Source organism: Gadus chalcogrammus, chromosome 4 (genome assembly GCF_026213295.1).
Source record: "Gadus chalcogrammus isolate NIFS_2021 chromosome 4, NIFS_Gcha_1.0, whole genome shotgun sequence".
Taxonomy (NCBI): Eukaryota; Metazoa; Chordata; class Actinopteri; order Gadiformes; family Gadidae; genus Gadus; species Gadus chalcogrammus.
In genome coordinates this window covers 1,335,924-1,356,026 of record NC_079415.1, presented here as the reverse complement: position 1 = coordinate 1,356,026, position 20,103 = coordinate 1,335,924, and the positions used below count along the sequence as shown (strand labels likewise).

The window sequence follows — 20,103 nt, the reverse complement described above, 5'->3', positions numbered from 1 at the left end:
TTAAAAATATACTACTTGTAGCTCGAGGTAAACCGAGCACCAATCATATCTATATACAAGTGCCAATTTATACGAAATTATGTTATTGATATATTATACATGAAAAATGCTTATCCAAGAAGTGGTTGAGTGACAAACAAAAATCCAATATTAGTATGAATCCTCATGCTTTGAAGCTATTGGAGATTGTTCATCATGAACGCTGAGGATCTAACTTGCATGAGAAAGTAAAGTGACAGAATATGCTGTTACTATACTGTAGTAGCATACGCTAAACGCCAACGCGCTACTCAAGAAGCAAAACATTTATGCTTGTGAATAAAATAAGACCCATGGCGAAATTAGTGATGGAGCATGTTTGTATTTTTTTTGTAAAAGGTCTGAAGATCAGAAAGAAACTGCTCCGGTATAAATTCCTTAGTGGGCCTACCTCAAATTCACTTCCTAACTCAAAGATTATTGTGTATAACTAAATAACATTTCCATGTCCGCCTGTGGATATAAAATCAAATAAGAAGAAAGGAAGTAATAATTAATTATATGATTTAAATTATATTTTATATATCCAACGGATCGCAAACAATTTAATTATTAGAAGGCAATTCCGCCGCCCCTCTGCTCTACATGTTACGATATGGCCGCGGCTAGCCACGCCCCCTCTACTGACGTGCCTGCTGATTGAAGCGCTTGTACCCACGTGACCCGGAGACCAAGGAAGCAGAAGTTGGAAGATGGTAAGGAAATAAACAAATGTAGATCTCTATTATGGTTCTGCGATCTATTACGGTCAGTTAGATTCGGTGTAGCTGGTATTTTGTCTAAAGACCAGTTTAATACTTACAATGTCACACCGAATGTGTTAGCCTTTGTCCATTTTATTGATACACCTTGTTGAACGGGGTGTTTTGAGTTGCGCTTTCATTGCTCTGGAAATAATCCACGCATCGACCAAAGACCTGCGTGAGAGAAGGACATCGATCACATCTCTGTTAGGTGAGTGACACCGTGAGATTTAACATCGTTGTCTCCGTTTTCGGTTTTCCATCCAAAAATGATTAATGTTCATAAAGGTGCATTTTGTATCTGCCATCGGCTGGTATCAGTGACAGCACGTCGTTCTCTGTGACAGCGGGGGGGGGGGGGGGGGGGGCGCAGCACAGGATCAGCAACACGTGAGCCATGTTGCGAATTAAGGAACATTTGACGATATGTTTCGTATAATTTGTGGTTCTTGTCCCGAACGTGAAGATGCTCGGGGGAATTTCCCACGGAGGCGTCGTGCGTTGCGACGTCAGCGCGCCTCGACCGCCTCCATTTTGGAAGCTCAGGAGCTGGAATGTTTTTGTTATTGTTGTCATTTTTATTGTCTAGGAGGAAATGTTTGGGTCGTTGTTATTGTCGCTGTGATAATAACGTGTAATTATTTGTGAATAGGGGAGGGGCGGGGCCTTTCTCCTCTACTCATCATGGTGAATGTGTAGTAAATGATTGGGCAGTAGCCTACATGCCCTGTGGTTTACTTTGATGTGTTTAAAGCTTTGATAAGCCAGCCCAAAGTAGCTTCTGTAATATGGAATGATTCTGTATTGTATTGATGGATCGTATCAGCATTGCTGAATAGATCTACCAATCCCTGCTTAACAAGGTCACCTACAACCCATCAGATAGACCTGAGAATAATCACCAACTGTCTTACAATAAATATTCACAAGCAAGCTAGAATCTTTGCCATGTTGTAATGTTGATATATATATATATATATATATATATATATATATATATATATATATATATATATATATATATATATATTTGTAATACTTTTTTTAAAAACGGGGACATAACCGGGGACAGGCCAACAGAAATGAGGACTGTCCCGGAAAACAGGGACGTTTGGTCCCCCTAACTCTACAGTACTAAAACTCCAGATTCCTCTCAAAATGAGTATCACCAACAAAATTACGATGATGAATTCTAATGAACAGAGAAACATCACAGCAGGTTTACAGTAATTTGAAACCTATGGGGCAATAATGGCTATTGGGCAAGAGTTGGACTCCCAGACTTGTTTGACTGACTTTTTGCGATCAATAGTTGTGTTTTTTAAACCCCGCCCTCTGAACCCTCAGCCATGAGCAACACGCTGTCATGTCCTGAGTCAATAAATACCTGCTGTTTACAGGGTGTTATGTTAGGTTGTTAATTGAACGGTAGGAGGTTGGGAGGCCCTACGGGGAGTTTGATCACACCTACACGTCAACAGAGCTATTATACGTCCACGCTGTCCACGGTACATTACCACTGTGTTGGCTGTCTGACGCCATAATAGAAAACATTCCATATTTACACCATCATATTGGTATTTGCGAGTGGTTTGTAATTATTATCATAATTTATTTATTTAATCATCATTCTTATTTTCGTTTTTTTATTATAACATATCAAATTCGAGCCACATTCATAAATAATTGGATTGGCGAGGAGACACAGGAAGGTATTATTTTAGGTTTACTCTGTCTAATATTTATATTTTAAACATTCCCCTCACTTGAAAGTCAGCCTTAATCACAAAGAAATATAGGTTCTCTCCCATCTCAACAACCTTATTCCATCTTTGATGCAAACAAGAATTGTAAAGCGGATGTTTAGTTTGCTCACGACCGGACCTCCTCACACTTACTTCCCCTCCTAGGATCAGACTCTTAACGGACAGAATGCAGAGCACCACAAACTACCTGTGGCTGATCTCAGACCTGCTGGGTCAGGGGGCCACTGCCAATGTCTACAGAGGAAGGCACAAGGTGAGAACCTAGAACTCAGACTTGACCATTTCTACATTTTGGGGATTCAGCCAAAAAGACGCTTTTATCACAGCAATGTGCAGTGATTTGAGACGTATGTCACTGAGGTGTAACCTGCATTTTGAGTCGAGGACATTGGGGATCAAACCCAGTGCCTTTTTAGTCTGTAGAAACCCATTGTAATAAACTTTCACTGAACTGTATCATGGTTTTGTGTAGTTTATTTGGTAGAGCTCTGGGATTAACCCTGCTAGGATTAAGGGAATCCAGCGATAAAGAAGTTACTACAGGGCATTTTGTGGACCCTTGTATCCAAAGCTTCTTACAATTAAAGGAATGCATTATTATAATATAAGCTATAACATATATGTTCAATACTCTGCGTGCAATGAGACCTTTAATAAGGTCTTCTTGACCCTATAATGTTACCCAGAATTCCTTTTTTGACATACAGTAGACATGGCGTCATGAACTTCACAAACAAAGTCAGAATCAAACCAGGCGTTGTGCTTTTATTGTGAAAGCCGCGCATCTTACAGACTGAATACTAACCGGAATGCTCTGTTCCTATTGGTGGGTAGAAAACGGGGGACCTGTACGCGGTGAAGGTGTTCAACAACCTGAGCTTCCTGCGACCGCTGGACGTCCAGATGAGGGAGTTTGAGGTTCTGAAGAAGCTCAACCACAAGAACATCGTCAAGCTGTTCGCCGTCGAAGAAGAGGTGTGTGTGAGTGGATTAGAACACTTTGTCATCATCGCGTGTGTGTGTGTGTGTGTGTGTGTGTGTGTGTGTGTGTGTGTGTGTGTGTGTGTGTGTGTGTGTGTGTGTGTGTGTGTGTGTGTGTGTGTGTGTGTGTGTGTGTGTGTGTGTGTGTGTGTGTGTGTGTGTGTGTGTGTAGGGAGCATCAAAGCTGAGCCACTGTGTCACTGTTGTTCTGTCTCTATCACTTCCTCTGTCTCTCTCTACCTCTCTCTGTCTCGACCTGTGTGTGTTAGTGTGTTAGTAGGTTTCTCTACTAAACCACATTAGTAGAGGAACCTCCAAACATGATTAAAGCATACGCAAGAGTATATTTTTCCGAGCACGTTAAGGAGAATACAAGCGCTCCCCTATACACAGGTACACCAGAGTATAGGTTCCCTGCCTTACAGAGAGTTCCTCTTTAGACGTTATCCTATAGGTTCTAGCGTTAGTCATTTGGGACTGTTATCTTATAGGGCTTTCCCCGACTCACCTCCTAGGGACACTGGTATCAGGTTAATGGTACAGACGCTCATAAACCATCGCGTGCATAATTAAGACATGCTTCTATGTGTCCATTCCACTTCTACCGTCACCTTGTTTTATCCTGTATCAAACCCCAAGCCGGCGCCGACTAGATTACCAGCGCATCCATCCTAGATTGTTGTACTCTTGTACAAACTTCCATTGTTGACTTGACTTGACTCTCCCTCGTCTCTCTTGCCCCCCCCCCCCTCCTCATTCTCCCCCCTCCTCATTCACCCCCCTCCCCTCCCCCCTCCCTCGTTTCCCCCACCCCCCCCCCCCCCCCCCCCCCCCCCCCCTCCAGACCAACACGCGCCACAAGGTCCTGGTGATGGAGTACTGTCCGTGCGGCAGTCTGTACACGGTGCTGGAGGAGTCGTCCAACGCCTATGGCCTCCCCGAGGACGAGTTCCTCATCGTGCTGCAGGACGTCGGTGAGGGGGGGCCCATACCAGTATCAGTACACTGGTACCGGTATCAATACACTGGTACCGGTATCAATACACTGGTACCGGTATCAGTACACTGGTACCGGTATCAGTACACTGGTACCGGTATCAATACACTGGTACCGGTATCAATACACTGGTACCGGTATCAATACACTGGTACCGGTATCAATACACTGGTACTAGTATCAATACACTGGTACTTGTATCAATACACTGGTACTAGTATAAATACACTAGCGCTAGTATAAATACACTAGTGCTAGTATAAATACACTAGTACTAGTATAAATACTCAGGGGTTCTATACTGGATCAATGTTCGACAGCCACAGTGATAGCGTTACAGACGGAGGCTTTTGATTCTGTTTCTGAGGCTTAGGTCTCAGACATTGACCCCGCTGATTCAGCCGTTAAAACCCAACGGAGCATGTGTACTCTGTGACCCTGCCTGTACACCTCGTGTCGTATTACCATGACATCGCTCGCACTATACATAGCGTTGTAGACGTTTGAAGCAGAAGTGTGGGTCATTCGCACACGGACTTCACTTCCCTAGAATCAATGTTTGCTTTAAGGGCAGCAGAGCTTCTGTTTGTTCATTTATTGCTGTCGAACCCCCCCCCCCCCCCCCTAGCCCGAAGGCTATCCTTCTGCTACGCACACAACGGTTTCGCCTTATTAAAGGTGACACTCACACCGTCCACCAGGTGTGAGTGCGATCAGCCGTTACAAGCCGTTTTGAAAATCGGCCTCTTCTGACATCACAAGTGGGCGTGTCCACCTAGATGTACGACGGACAGATGAGCAACATTTGCTACAGTCCGCTGGGTGGGCTGGTAGAGCGATCTATCCAGCACACATCTGGGTGGACACGCCCACTTGTGATGTCAGAAGAGGCCGATTGTCCAAACGGCTTGTAACGGCTAATCACACTCACACCCGGTGGTACAACACCTTTTTAAACCGCGCGTTCCGCCGCCGGTGTTCCCTCTTGACGACCCTGCGGTGCGTTGCAGTGGCGGGGATGAACCACCTGAGGGAGTACGGCATCGTGCACCGCGACATCAAGCCGGGGAACATCATGCGGGTGATCGGCGAGGACGGCCACTCCGTCTACAAGCTCACCGACTTCGGCGCCGCGCGAGAGCTGGAGGACGACGAGCAGTTCGTCTCGCTGTACGGCACCGAGGAGTACCTGGTGAGGCTGGGAGAGCTGGCTCTCATGCTAGCAAAAATGCTAGCTATCGTGCTAACATGCTAGCTATCATACAATGCCAATGTGGAGTCATGGTGCGTCCTGCAGAGGGATTGCATGACTATCCTGCTAGCTAGTTTGTGTTTTGATTGATGCATTGTTCTCATGCATTTAGCTCATTATCTTGCTAGCTAACTAGCTAGCTAGCAAGTTAATGTTAGCTAGCTAGCCAAATGCATGAGAGCAATACATCAATGAAAACACCAATATAATGAGGAACAAACAAGGGGGTGGGAGGAAGTATTGCTGATGGTATCGTTAATTCTAGCCATGAATAAGCTTACACATTAACTTGGATGCGGTTAACATTTGGCAAGGCTTGGTTGGGATGTGGATCAAGGCAGTCTATAATTTGTGTTTCAACTAGTAAGTCTTTTGCAGACACCTTTTTATCCAAATTAACTTATTCAACATTTGAATAAAAATAAATATTTAACTTTAATAAAATAAATGTATATATTTAAAATTGCTTCACACCAACCAATAATAAGACCACTAAGCAGCTGGCCCCTCTCCTGGACCTCGACCCCATGCCCTCCTCCCTAACGCCCCCCCTGTGTGTGTGTGTGTGTGTGTGTGTGTGTGTGTGTGTGTGTGTGTGTGTGTGTGTGTGTGTGTGTGTGTGTGTGTGTGTGTGTGTGTGTGTGTGTGTGTGTGTGTGTGTGTGCGCCTCCAGCACCCTGACATGTATGAGCGCGCGGTGCTGCGCAAGGACCACCAGAAGAAGTACGGTGCCACGGTGGACCTGTGGAGCATCGGGGTCACCTTCTTCCACGCCGCCACCGGCAGCCTGCCCTTCAGGCCCTTCGAGGGCCCGCGCCGCAACAAGGAAGTCATGTAAGGGCCCCCCCCACGACCTCACTGACCTCACCAGCAGCCACAGTTGCATCTGTGGCTGCTGGTAATGCAACCTCAAAGAGGTAAACTCTAAGGGGCTATTTTCAGCATTATTATGGTGCTTTCTTTGGGGTTTTTTGACGCCACAGCGATCCGGGGCTATTCCCTAAAGATCCGGGGCTATAGCCTCTAATGCCCAGGTCTAACGTCGCGCCTGGGCTTCATCCAAAGCCATTGATTGATTTATTTAGGATACATGCCAATATTGAGTTAGTATGAGTTGGGCTTCTTACTAATGGATGACTGCAGTTACACTACGGGGCGGCATCCCCTGCCCGGAGTGTCGAGGTGTCCCTGAGCAAGGCACCTCACCCTGACTGCTCCCGACGAGCCGGCTGTCGCCCTGCGTGGCTGTCACCGCCGTCGGTGTGTGAATGTGTGCATGTGCAACGGGTGAATGTTGGCCAATACTGTAGAGCACTTTGAGTGAGCGCTGGTTAGCAAAGCGCTGTAGAAATACGGTCCATTTATTTACCATCTACTGGATTTCAGGGTTCAATACCAGAGGCTTTCAGCTGTCAAGCTTTCGGGAGTCAAACAGCCGTAGCCACCCTGGAATACTCTTGCCCATGTACTTAGCAACCAAGGGCAACTGCATGAGCAGATAATTATGGGGGTCTGGGGTGGGTTCGGGCCCAAAAAGTAAAGCAATTTGTCTCTTCCCTTCCTGATCCATGGATAGGATCTGACGAATCGTGTGTGTTTGTGTGTGCGGGGGTTGTTCTTCCCCCTCCTAGGTACAAGATCATCACAGAGAAGCCGTCCGGGACCATCTCCGGCCAGCAGAAGTTCGAGAACGGGAACATCGAGTGGTCCACAGAGATGCCCGTGTCATGCAGCCTGGCCAAGTCAGTCACCTCCAGCGCTGGACAACACTTTGATGTTTACTATAGAATATATAACTGTGGCCTTGCTTTGACACACACTCAAGACTAGAGCATTCCTTTTTGGGTGTCATTCCAAGTATTGTGTATCGAAAGTGCGTAAATTAGAATGGTTGTAAAATTATAATAATCGAATGGGGGACTTTAAATAATAGCACTCGACTGAAGGATTAGTGTTTCGTTAAATCCATTCGAGAGCATTTTTTTTAATAATGAACGCTTAACTGAACTAGTTCATTTTAAAATTTGTGAACTTTGAAGTAGTTCACGTAGAAAAGTGAACTTTGAAGTAGTTCACGTACAAAAGGGAACTTTGAACGAGTTCACGTACAAAAGTGAACTTTGAACTAGTTCACGTACAAAAGTGAACTTTGAACAAGTTCATGTACAAAAGTGAACTTTGAAGTAGTTCACGTACAATAGTGAACTTTGAACTAGTTCACATACAAAAGGGAACTTTGAACTAGTTCACGTACAATGGTGAACTTTGAACTAGTTCACGTACAAAAGGGAACTTTGAACGAGTTCACGTACAAAAGGGAACTTTCCCAACACTGGTAGCGCGGTCCCCTACCCCCTACCCCTAACCTCAACATGTCTCTCTTGCCCCCCCCCCCAGGGGTCTCCAGAGCCTGCTGACCCCCGTGCTGGCCAACATCCTGGAGGCGGACCAGGAGAAGTGCTGGGGCTTCGACCAGTTCTTCGCCGAGACCAGCGACATCCTGCACCGCACCGTGGTGTACGTGTTCAGCCTGCAGCAAGCCGTGCTGCACCACGTCTACATCCACGAGTACAACACGTGAGTACAGCGCCCCCACACCCACCTCCACCCACCTCCACCCGCTTTAATGTATAGTCGACATCCACGAGTACAAAACACCAACCTCCACCCGGTTTAATGTACAGTCTACATCCACCTCCACCCACTTTAATGTACAGTCTACATCCACCTCCACCCGCTTTAATGTACAGTCTACATCCACCTCCACCCGGTTTAATGTACAGTCTACATCCACCTCCACCCGGTTTAATGTACAGTCTACATCCACCTCCACCCGGTTTAATGTACAGTCTACATCCACCTCCACCCGCTTTAATGTACAGTCTACATCCACCTCCACCCGGTTTAATGTACAGTCTACATCCACCTCCGACCGGTTTAATGTACAGTCTACATCCACCTCCACCCGGTTTAATGCACAGTCTACATCCCCCTCCACCCGGTTTAATGTACAGTCTACATCCACCTCCACCCGGTTTAATGTACAGTCTACATCCCCCTCCACCCGGTTTAATGCACAGTCTACATCCACCTCCACCCGAATGAATGTACATGATATGGAGTCTGCCCCCCTCCCCCACCCTGATCTTACCCACACCACCCGCTTCTAAGGGTCTTTCAGCCTGCCTCCCCGAGCGTGCAGCACAGTGTTTCCTGTGTCGCGTCCTCACTGTCTACTCTGCTGCAGATGGATCCTATAAACACATCTGCGCATGGTTTCCCTCCGGCCTCACTCTAACCCTGCCTGCGGCCCCCATTTTGATTTGAGATTTTGAAAGCTACGCTTTGAAAATGTTCCCAGTCACGACTAGTCAAACACCCATTGCCACTAGGCTATCCATAACGCCTGTGTGTGTGTGTGTGTGTGTGTGTGTGTGTGTGTGTGTGAGTGTGTGTCAGGGGGTTTATATTGTGTGTGTGTGTGTGTATCAGGGGTTGTTTATAATGTTAGAGTGTGTGTGTGTCAGGGGGTTTATATTGTGTGAGTGTGTGTGTATCAGGGGGTTTATAATGTGTGAGTGTGTGTGTATCAGGGGGTTTATATTGTGTGAGTGTGTGTGTGTGTATCAGGGGGTTTATATTGTGTGTGTGTGTGTATCAGGGGGTTTATAATGTGTGTGTGTGTGTGTATCAGGGGGTTTATATTGTGTGAGTGTGTGTGTGTGTGTGTGTATCAGGGGGTTTATATTGTGTGAGTGTGTGTATCAGGGGGTTTATAATGTGTGAGTGTGTGTGTGTGTATCAGGGGGTTTATATTGTGTGTGTGTGTGTGTATCAGGGGGTTTATAATGTGTGAGTGTGTGTGTGTGTATCAGGGGGTTTATAATGTGTGAGTGTGTGTATCAGGGGGTTTATATTGTGTGTGTGTGTGTGTATCAGGGGGTTTATATTGTGTGTGTGTGTGTGTATCAGGGGGTTTATATTGTGTGTGTGTGTGTGTATCAGGGGGTTTATAATGTGTGAGTGTGTGTGTGTATCAGGGGGTTTATATTGTGTGTGTGTGTGTGTGTGTGTGTGTGTGTATCAGGGGGTTTATAATGTGTGAGTGTGTGTGTGTATCAGGGGGTTTATATTGTGTGTGTGTGTGTGTGTGTGAGTGTGTATCAGGGGGTTTATAATGTGTGAGTGTGTGTGTATCAGGGGGTTTATATTGTGTGAGTGTGAGTGTGTGTGTGTGTATCAGGGGGTTTATATTGTGTGTGTGTGTGTGTGAGTGTGTATCAGGGGGTTTATAATGTGTGAGTGTGTGTGTGTGTGTATCAGGGGGTTTATATTGTGTGTGTGTGTGTGTGTGTGTGTGTGTGTGTATCAGGGGGTTTATAATGTGTGATCACCCTGAGGGACAGAGTCCCGTGGTCTCGCATTTGCTGATAATCTGTCTTTTGTTATCGGACTGCTTAAATAGCCCGACGGAAAAACAGAAACTATTATTTTAGTGTTCAAATTAAAAACAGAATTGTAATCATTTTTACCCAACTGATGAACAACATGTATGAGATCATATTGTGTGTGTGTCCCCCCCCGGCCCCCCAGGGCCACCCTGTTCCAGGAGCTGCTGTCCCGGCGGACCAGCATCCCCCCGCACAACCAGGAGCTGCTGTACGAGGGCCGGCGGCTGGTCCTGGACCCCAACCGCACCGCCAAGAGCTTCCCCCGCACCACCCGCGACAACCCCATCATGCTGGTCAGCCGCGAGTCGGTGGCCACCGTCGGACTCATCTTCGAGGACCGTGAGTGGACGGGGATAAGGGGCCAGGGTTGGGGCCAGGGTTGGGGCCACGGTTAAGGGTTAGGGCCAGGGTTGAGGGTTAGGGCCAGGGTTAGGGCCAGGGTTAGGGCCAGGGTTAGGGCCTGGGGTTGGGGCCAGGGGTTGAGGTTTAGGGCCAAGGGTTAGGGCCAGGGTTAGGGCCAGGGTTAGGGCCTGGGGTTGGGGCCTGGGGTTGGGGCCAGGGTTGAGGTTTAGGGCCAGGGGTTAGGGCCAGGGGTTGGGGCCTGGGGTTGGGGCCAGGGTTGAGGTTTAGGGCCAGGGGTTAGGGCCAGGGGTTAGGGCCAGGGGTTTGGGCCAGGGGTTTGGGCCAGGGTTGGGGTTGAGGGTTGGGGCCAGGGATTGGGGCCAGGGTTAGGGCCTGGGGTTGGGGCCCGGTGTGAGGGGATGGGGACCTGGTAGTCCGTCTGGACAGGGATTGGGGGCCCGGGATTTGTGTTTTGGGATTAGGGCCCGATCATGTCCAGGGGGTTGGGGAGAATTGGAGTGAATAGAGATCCATTGACCTCCATTCGCTCCCTTTCTCCCTGGTGTGTTTTGAAGGACAACAAAAAACTGTAATTATTATTTTTACTTCACCTATTTTTATATAATTTGCTTAATTAATTTTAACCGTGCTGTGCTTTTGATGTGACACCCACATCTCCCATCTGGGATTAACAAACCACCTCTCATCTGCGTGATATTGATAGAGGTGCGAATGATGCAGAATGATATGTTGGGCGCATGTTATTATTGTTAGATTTCAGTTTATTTCTAAACTGTTATTTTTCCGTCGTAGTAGTAGTTCTTGAAGTCGAAATCAAAGCAACTTGACAGGCTGGATAAGAGGGTTGAATAGATGGTTTATTGGAGGATGTAATACAGCGAGATACAGACTTGGGTTGAGTAATCTATAGCGGACGCGGTCGAGGAGCAGTTTTGAGACGTGTTCCGTGGCTGTCGAACCCTCTTCTCACCGAACCAAAAGGTTGGGGCGAGTATTATATTAAAGAAAACATGAAGAACAAGAGAACAGGAGCACTCTCAGCCTTGATAAGGTATATGGCCCTGGCTATGTCCCAGACCACAGGGTTGGTCCGTCCTTGTTGGGACATCACAAATGGCAGAATGTTGGAAATAACACCTCGTACAGTAGGAGAGGCACTGGCCTGTTCCTAGACTAAGAGATGTGAACACAGAGAGACACTAAAATACAACAACATTCTACATTATAGATGTGTGTGGGGTTAGAGAGTTGGTGTTGGTTGTTGAGTTTTGCTCTGCTCCCTTCCCTGCACAGCGAGTCCGCCTAAGGTCCAACCCCGATACGACCTTGACCTGGACGCCAGCTACGCCAAGGTAAACACCGACCCCCAAACCAGAAACCCTACTTTTTGTTATTCGATCGCCGTCACGCATGCCTGTGGTGTACGCGAATGTGATCAGTGCGATTTTTTTTTTTGTCCCATTGTCTAAACTATTATTAGAATCCATAATATGTCGTAGAGTTGGCAAGCCTCAGTGATCGGATTGAACCGCTCCCATTGAAACCATTTAAATAATCTCTGTACTGGAAGTATGTGCACAAAAGGTTAAAGGTTTAAATGGTTTGTCAAATACAGGTACAAGATATGCAGCGAAATGTTTGTGTGACATACCCGGCACTGTCGGTTCTCAAAAAAGAGAATAAAAAATGGAATGAAAGAAAATAAGATACAATATAAGTTTTGACAGAAATGAAGAACATTATAAACATAATGTGAAACCAAAACTGGATAGACAGGGGGATGAATGCATTGTGCAATATGGCCAGGGTTAAAGTGTAAATTCAAGTGTGTGTGTGTGTGTGTGTGTGTGTGTGTGTGTGTGTGTGTGTGTGTGTGTGTGTGTGTGTGTGTGTGTGTGTGTGTGTGTGTGTGTGTGTGTGTGTGTGTGTGTGTGTGCAGACGTTTGCAGGCGACGTGGGCCACCTGTGGAAGACCTCAGAGTCGCTGCTGGTCTATCAGGAGCTGGTTCGCAAGGGGGTCCGCGGACTCATGTAAGACCCCCCCCCCCCCCCGTCTGGTGCCTTGATGTGTGTACGGACGTCCCGACAACACACACTATAACCTAATACACCTGTTGTTATGTTATGATTAGTGCTGTCAAGCGATTAAAATATTTAATCGTGATTAATCGCATTAATGTCATAGTTAACTCACGATTAATCGCAAGTAATCAGGATTAATCCTTTTTTTTTTTCTATGCTAAATATCCCTTGATTTCTTTGTCCCATTAATTTTTCTCATTTTAATGCTCTTATCAACATGGAGAAGTGCATCGGCTTGCCTTGTGGCAATGTTTTTTTTATTGATAACAACATTGGCATATACTGATCAAAACAGGACGATACAAAAAAAAAGCCTATAGTGCAATTAAACGATGATCATACAAACATACTGCCTTGAACATAGCAGTCAGGCTACTGCTTCTTTGTTTTGAGCCAAAGAAAAAATAAAATAAAATTACGACGTTAAAATTGGTTTACGTTAACGCCGTTAATAACGCGTTTAACTGACAACACTACTTATGATGTGTGCGTGGACGTGCGACCACACACAATATCGTGCACACCTGTTGGTTATGTTCTGATTTGTTGATGTTATATTGGTATGGACGTCCGAACACAAACAGACCATCATGTGCACTTATTTATTGCTTTTTCCTCATAAACCCGGACGAGAGAGGGAAGTAGTGACCGAGAGAATAAGGAAGGGTGTAGGGGGAAGTGACAGGGACAGAGAGGGGGGGAGGGAGATCATTAATTGTTGAATCGTGTTTATAATCCCATCGTCATCTCTGCCTCACTTCCGTCCCCTCTCGTTCACACACACAGTGAGCTGATGAAGGAGGACTACAGCGAGATTGTGCGCAAGAAGTCTGAGGTCATCCACTTGTGCAACTACTGCAGTCAGATCCTGGAGAGGACCGAGCAGATGTGAGTGTGTGTGTGCACGCACACAAAGACACACCGGTGCACACCATCACATGGACACAAATAAGCATGCAAACACACTCTTTAAAACGTGTGTGTGTGTGTGTGTGTGTGTGTGTGTGTGTGTGTGTGTGTGTGTGTGTGTGTGTGTGTGTGTGTGTGTGTGTGTGTGTGTGTGTGTGTGTGTGTGTGTGTGTGTGTGTGTGTGTGTGTGTGTGTGTGCGTGGACAGGTTCGTGATGATGATGCAGACGTCGTACAGCGAGCTGTCGGACATGCACGACGAGCTGTCTGACATGCATAAAAAGGTGTTGAGAGTGAGTCTCCCTTCCACTCCTCCTTCTCCTCCCTCTCGTTACCCTCGACTGTCTTCTTTAGGGCTTCTATATCAGAATGCATCATGGGAATCTTTTTCAGAGATACTCTGCCATTTTGTGATGAATGTAAAATCCTAACACAACATGGATGATGAAAACCTTGCTTTTATTTACATCTCTCACATGAGATAGACTTTGGCCATTTCCAACACCCCTGAGTCCGCAACTGGCCACGGGTACCAAAAACATTCCTATGCTTCCAAAATGGAGGCGGTCATTTCGATGTACGAGTCCTAGTTAACGCTCATAGTTTTTTTAATATCCATCATGTGACTGTCATAATTGATTGATAATAAAGCGAGGCAGGTTAGCTCATTGGTGATGCTATTCTGAGGGCTAACGTCCCCCCGCCCCTGGTGGGACCGGTAGATCTCCAGCTCCCTGGACCCCATGGAGAGGACCATGCAGGACACCAAGAGCAAGTTCCAGGCTGGGGGCCTGCTGACGGACGCCTGGGCCCAGCAAGTGGGCACCCACCCCGAGGACCGCAAGTAAGAGGCGGGGGCATTGGGGCATTGGTGGGTGGGTGGGTGGGTGGGTGGGGGTGTGTGCGCAGGGAGCATTAAAGCTGAGCCAGTGTGTCACCTGTCTTCTGTCTCTCTCTCTCTCTCTCTCTCTCTCTCTCTGTCTCTCTCTCTCTCTCTGTCTCTCTCTCTCTCTCTCTGTCTCTGTCTCCCTCTCTCTCTCTCTCTCTCTCTCTCTCTCTCTCTCTCTCTCTCTCTCTCTCTCTGTCTCTGTCTCTCAACCTCCGCCTCACTAACTCTCTTCCTGTCTGTCTCTCTCTTCCTGTCTGTCTCTCTCTCTCTCTCTCTCTGTCTCTGTCTCTCAACCTCCGCCTCACTAACTCTCTTCCTGTCTGTCTCTCTCTTCCTGTCTGTCTCTCTCTTCCTGTCTCTGTCTCTCTCAACCTCCCCCTCCCTAACTCTCAACCTCTCTGTCTCTGTCTCTCTCTCTCAACTTCCCTCGCCCTCTCCCCCTCCCTAACTCTCACCCTCTCTCCCTCCCTCTCGCCCTCTCTCTCTCTCTCTCTCCTTGCTGCAGTGTGGAGAAAATCAAAGTCCTCCTGGACGCCATCACGGCCATCTACCAGCAGTTCAAGAAGGACAAGGCTGAGCGCCGTGAGATGATGCCTTCTGGCTCCTATTCTAATTCTTCTGTCAGTGGGGGGGGAGCGTTTGCCCGGAGACGCACAATGAATATATTCATTGAAATATTTACAGATAAATATCTATACATTTAGAATTTGCAGGATTCCGATGTAGATCTCTAACATGTTATAGAATATTGATCACTTTATTTAAACAAGTTTTCCAAAAATGTACATCTAGAGGGATAAGCATGATCATATATAAATTCAGGAAATACATATAATAACAATATATAAAAACATATAAAACATGTCATACATTGTGTGTGTTTCTAGGTCTCCCCTACAACGAGGAACAGATCCATAAATTTGACAAGTAAGTTCCCCAGTTCTGTGATAAGCACCAGCAAACACCTCCCATCACTGTGATACAGACGTGTCAAGCTGATCTATGTCTTGTGTTCTCCTGCGAGCCCATAAACTGTTTTAAGATAACGCCACGGTTATTAAATCATAATATATCGTATCCAATCATCTTTTCCAGCTGAATGATAAAATCTAGAGTTTCATTTGATCTGGCAAACCCTTTAAAAACGACGGGTGTCTGAAGTGAAAATATCTGTGATAAAACAACTCAACTAGTAAAGTACATAGTCCACCAGTCTGGGGATTAAACCACTCCTGACCTTCTCTCTGTGTTGCGGTTAGTCTCATCTGTCAGTGAGTACATTGAGCCCCGATGGAGCCCAAATTGAGCGCGCCACGCCTATAATTCATCACACGCGTCAATGGCTTGACACTCGACCGATCAAAGATATTCGCGGGGCTCTCGATGATTGACGTGATCGTCTTCTTAGGACCAATAGGGGGCGCTGGTTGCTTTTGATTCCAACACAATCAACTGATCGGCTTCCGTGCATGTCCTCTCCCTGTGTTTCCCGCCCCGGGACTGGGGATGCTTGTCCCCCACAGCCCATGGAAACCAGCCGTCCTTGTGCCTGCTGTTATCTGTGTTTTCCGTCCCCTACAGGCAGAAGCTGGTACTGCACGCCACCAAGGCCCGTTCCCTGTTCACGGAGGAATGTGCCATGAAGTATCGCCTCTTCATCTCCAAGAGTGAGGAGTGGATGAGGTCAGCAGCATCTCTGGTCTCCCTCTCTCTGGTCTCACCCTCTCTTCTGTTCTCTTCTCCTCTCTGGTCTCCCTCTCTCTGGTCTCACCCTCTCTTCTGTTCTCTTCTCCTCTCTGTTCTCACCCTCTCTCCTCCTCTCTTCTGTTCTCTTCTCCTCTCTGGTCTCACCCTCTTCTCTCCTTCCACCTCGTCTTATCTCCTTTTCATCCTTTCATCTCTTTTTCTCTTCACCCATTCTCGCTTCTCCTCTTCTTCCTGATCCTCCTCTTTTCTCCTCCTCCTCTCCTCCTCTCCTCCTCTACTCCTCCCCTCTCCTCCTCTCCTCCTCTCTCTCCTCTCCTCCTCTCTCCCCTCCTCCTCTCTCCTCTCCTCTCCTCCTCTCCTCAGTCTCCTCCCTTTGTCTCCCTCCCCATTCCTCTCCCCCCCCCCCCCCTCCTCCTCGTACAGAACACAGTCATGGGAAAGTCCTCTCTGTGGATAATATTTGACTGAATTATAGTGACAGTGTTTATACAAAAGATAACAAATGACGCTTTTACAAAAAAACGACACACATCTCTCATGATGGCGAAATAAAAATGAAATATGGGAAGCCGTAAATGTATTCCGGTGGGGATTATAGAAGCCAACATCTAAAACAGATGTATTTCACATCTCCTGAGTTGTAGTGTTTTTTCTTATGTTTCTTATTTATGTGCCGCCCTTTCACGTGTTGGACGTTGTAGTTGTCGATGATGATGATGATGATGATGATGATGATGATGATTATAATGATACTAAGTGGCTCACACAAGCGTGAACAGGATACAGGATGTGGCCTTCGTTTGCTGATCTCATTAAAAAACAACTGCTTTCTCACTCTCCCCCATCGCTCTCTCGCTCTGTCTCTCTCTCTCACTCTCTCGCTCACTCTCTCTCTCTCCCTCTCCTCCTCTCTGTCTCTCTCTCTCTCTCTCTCTCTCTCTCTCTCCTCTCTCTCTCTCTCTCTCTCTCTCTCTCTCTCTCTCTCTCTCTCTCCTCTCTCTCTCTCACTCTCTCTCTCTCTCTCCCTCTCCTCCTCTCTGTCTCTCTCTCTCTCTCTCTCTGTCTCTCTCCCTCATTGTCTCTCTCTTTCTATCTCACACTCACTCTTTGTCTCCCTCCCTCCCCGTCCTCTGCCTCCCTCCCCTCTACAAGTGTTCACCTTTGGGCGGTTGGGGGGCGATAGTGCACCCACCGCCCACCCACCTCCCTGTGTTATTACCCCCCGCCCCCCACCTGTGTGTGTGTGTGTGTGGTTGCTCACCCTGTCTGTGGTCGTGCGCTGACAGGAAGGTTCACCACGTGAGGAAGCAGCTGCTGACGCTCTCCAGTCAGCTGAACAGCATCGAGAAGGACGTGTCCATGCTCATGGAGCAGGTCATCAAGGTAGGCTTCCAGGTCCTCAAGGTAGCCTTCCAGGTCCTCAAGGCAGTGCCTCAGGTCCTCAAGGTAGCCTTCCAGGTCCTCAAGGCAGTGCCTCAGGTCCTCAAGGTAGCCTTCCAGGTCCTCAAGGTAGCCTTCCAGGTCCTCAAGGTAGGCTTCCAGGTCCTCAAGGTAGTGCCTCAGGTCCTCAGGGTAGGCCTCAGGTCATCAAGGTAGGCTTCCAGGTCCTCAAGGTAGTGCCTCAGGTCCTGAGGGTAGGCCTCAGATCCTCAAGGTAGGCTTCCAGGTCCTCAAGGTAGTGCCTCAGGTCCTCAAGTTAGGCCTCAGGTCTGCTGTCCTCAAGGCCTGTTAGCTCCAGGTTCTTTTGAAGAACTATCAGCAGCACTCAATCATGATACAAAGAAATTATTACCTGTTTGCAGAACTGTAATCAAATAAATAGTGAGGTTAATATGCAGGATAAATATTTATGTCCAGTTAATATGATTGAGCTATAATTAAAAGTGTGCGATAAAGAGCTTTGGAAACTTGAACCATTCCCTACCGACAGGATCTTTAACAGAGAGAGCGTGATCCAGGATGAAGGATTTTAAATTGAACGATAACCAGGACTCAGGATGGTCCGATCAAATCCGGTCCAAACGTGTCCCCCTGAATGCCATGACCTGCACGTCCATTGCATTAAGCACCGTTCCCTGTTGTGTGGTCGTGTGTCCAAACAGCTGCAGGAGCTTCTGCCCCAGAAGGTCCGGCCGCTGCCGTCTGGAGGTCTGAAACCACAGGCCTACCTGAGCCAGAACACCCTGGTGGAGATGACCCTGGGGTGAGCCACACACACGCACACACACACACACACACACACACACACACACACACACACACACACACACACACACACACACACACACACACACACACACACACACACACACACACACACACACACACACACACACACACACACATCTGGGTAGGGTCCTTGCTGTTACTACTAGGTACTACACATCTGGGGAGGGTCCTAGCTCGTAGTACTAGGTACTACACATCTGGGGAGGGTCCTAGCTCGTAGTACTAGGTACTACACATCTGGGTAGGGTCCTAGCTCGTAGTACTACACATCTGGAGAGAGCCCTAGCTCTTACTACTAGGTATTGAGTCTGTGGTTCCTTGTCCCTCAGCATGAAGAAGCTCAAAGAGGAGATGGAAGGCGTGGTGAAGGAGCTGGCGGAGAACAACCACTTCCTGGAGAGGTCAGTGTGTTCTCACATTTACCTCGCAGGCGTTCAGCGGACGCTTTTATCCGAAGCGATTTACAATAAGTACATTTGTCAGAAGAAAGAGAAACCATAATATATCACTGTAGGTAAGGATGTAAGAACAACAAGGGCCGAGCACTAACAATCACTAGGTTAACCCATCCCCCGTATACAACACAGATAGCTAGGATAAGATGCTACACGATGCTAAGTAATATTTTTAAGTGCACGGACAATAAGTGTGTAAGGGGGTGGATAGAGGATATGCAGAGTCTAGAGAGGGTAAGAGTTTGTGTGTCGGTCACGATCGTTTTATTTAGTACACCTTCTTATTCTGGGTCCTTGTTCCTCCTTTGTTTTCCTGTCGATCCATCACTTTAAATGACACCTCTCTCTTCTCTGTTTCTCGCTTCCCGCTCCCCAGATTCGGCACTTTGACACTGGACGGAAGCTTAAGAAATGTCGACAGAATATAAGCCTACACCCCCCACCTTACCCTTCCAGTATCCCCCCCCCCCCTAATTTTAGCCTCACTCTTTCTTTAACATTTGCCGATGCTGGACTATATTTTGTATATACACTCACTGTGTCTTTTGTGTTGTAAATACTAATGATTCCCCACACCCACATAAGGAGTGTTGGGTCTTTTGTATGTCGTGGTTGTGTGCGGGCAATCTGTTTTAAGGCAGAAATAAGGAACAAACGTGAGTCGAGTAGTTCTAAGCGGACCTGGCATTTTCTATGGAAGGCCTTGTAGCCCTTCGCTACGCATTAGCGGTGTGGGAGAATACGCATTACTCATTTACCGAAGGTTTATATATCGCCTTAAGTTGCATACCTTTCTGCTCACCTGATATTTGGTCAAAGGAGCATCGCTGTAACTGGCCTTGGGTCTTCGGTCAAGGCGATCGGTGGTTGTTGTGTTCGGATGCTTGCTTTCATGAGTCCGTAGGATCAGGGCGTTTAAATGCATAGTCTGTGTGTGTGTGTGGTGGTCCGTTGTGTGACAGATTGCATGGTGGCTCTCTCCTTCCGTCTGTGCCCTAGAGGCAAAGATATGTCCGGCCCCACCATCCTGTCACTGTTAGAACAGCGCTTCCATTCGGCGTAACAGATGGAAGTATTCATGTAAAGCCTGTAAATAAATAAATATCAGTTCAACTGCTCCTCAACAATGGTGTGGTGGTGGTATTCTTTTTTTTATTACGTAATGGTGTGTGTGTGTGTGTGTGTGTGTGTGTGTGTGTGTGTGTGGGGGTGGGGGTGGGGGTGCGTGCGTGCTCCTCGAG

General features: G+C 47.3%; 1 protein-coding gene across 3 annotated transcripts; it reads left to right on the top strand.

Annotated features, from left to right (window-relative positions):
* Nucleotides 1–678: 678 nt before the first annotated feature.
* Nucleotides 679–19,981, top strand: tbk1 (TANK-binding kinase 1). Of its 3 annotated transcripts, none has more exons than XM_056588193.1 (21): nucleotides 679–993; nucleotides 2,693–2,801; nucleotides 3,383–3,529; nucleotides 4,374–4,503; nucleotides 5,537–5,718; nucleotides 6,452–6,612; nucleotides 7,410–7,520; nucleotides 8,176–8,355; nucleotides 10,372–10,568; nucleotides 11,886–11,944; nucleotides 12,532–12,623; nucleotides 13,461–13,562; nucleotides 13,791–13,866; nucleotides 14,305–14,426; nucleotides 14,977–15,053; nucleotides 15,359–15,398; nucleotides 16,053–16,154; nucleotides 17,465–17,561; nucleotides 18,281–18,381; nucleotides 18,737–18,808; nucleotides 19,239–19,981. In XM_056588193.1, the coding sequence occupies exons 2-21, from the start codon at nucleotides 2,715–2,717 to the stop codon at nucleotides 19,288–19,290; spliced, it is 2,187 nt and encodes a 728-aa protein (XP_056444168.1). In that variant the 5' UTR covers nucleotides 679–993; nucleotides 2,693–2,714; the 3' UTR covers nucleotides 19,291–19,981. The 3 variants fall into 3 exon arrangements, with proteins under 3 accessions (XP_056444168.1, XP_056444166.1, XP_056444167.1); XM_056588191.1 differs by having other exon boundaries at nucleotides 680–993; nucleotides 13,791–13,875; XM_056588192.1 differs by having other exon boundaries at nucleotides 681–993; nucleotides 3,383–3,523; nucleotides 13,791–13,875.
* The last annotated feature ends 122 nt before the right edge of the window (nucleotides 19,982–20,103 follow it).

Excerpts from the sequence above, each read along its gene's own strand:
- tbk1 (XM_056588191.1), top strand. The coding sequence starts at position 2,715 with ATGCAGAGCACCACAAACTACCTGTGGCTGATCTCAGACCTGCTGGGT. Across the intron at positions 7,521-8,175 it reads GTGTCATGCAGCCTGGCCAA|GGGTCTCCAGAGCCTGCTGA; the intron begins GTCAGTCACCTC and ends CCCCCCCCCCAG. Across the intron at positions 11,945-12,531 it reads TGGACGCCAGCTACGCCAAG|ACGTTTGCAGGCGACGTGGG; the intron begins GTAAACACCGAC and ends GTGTGTGTGCAG.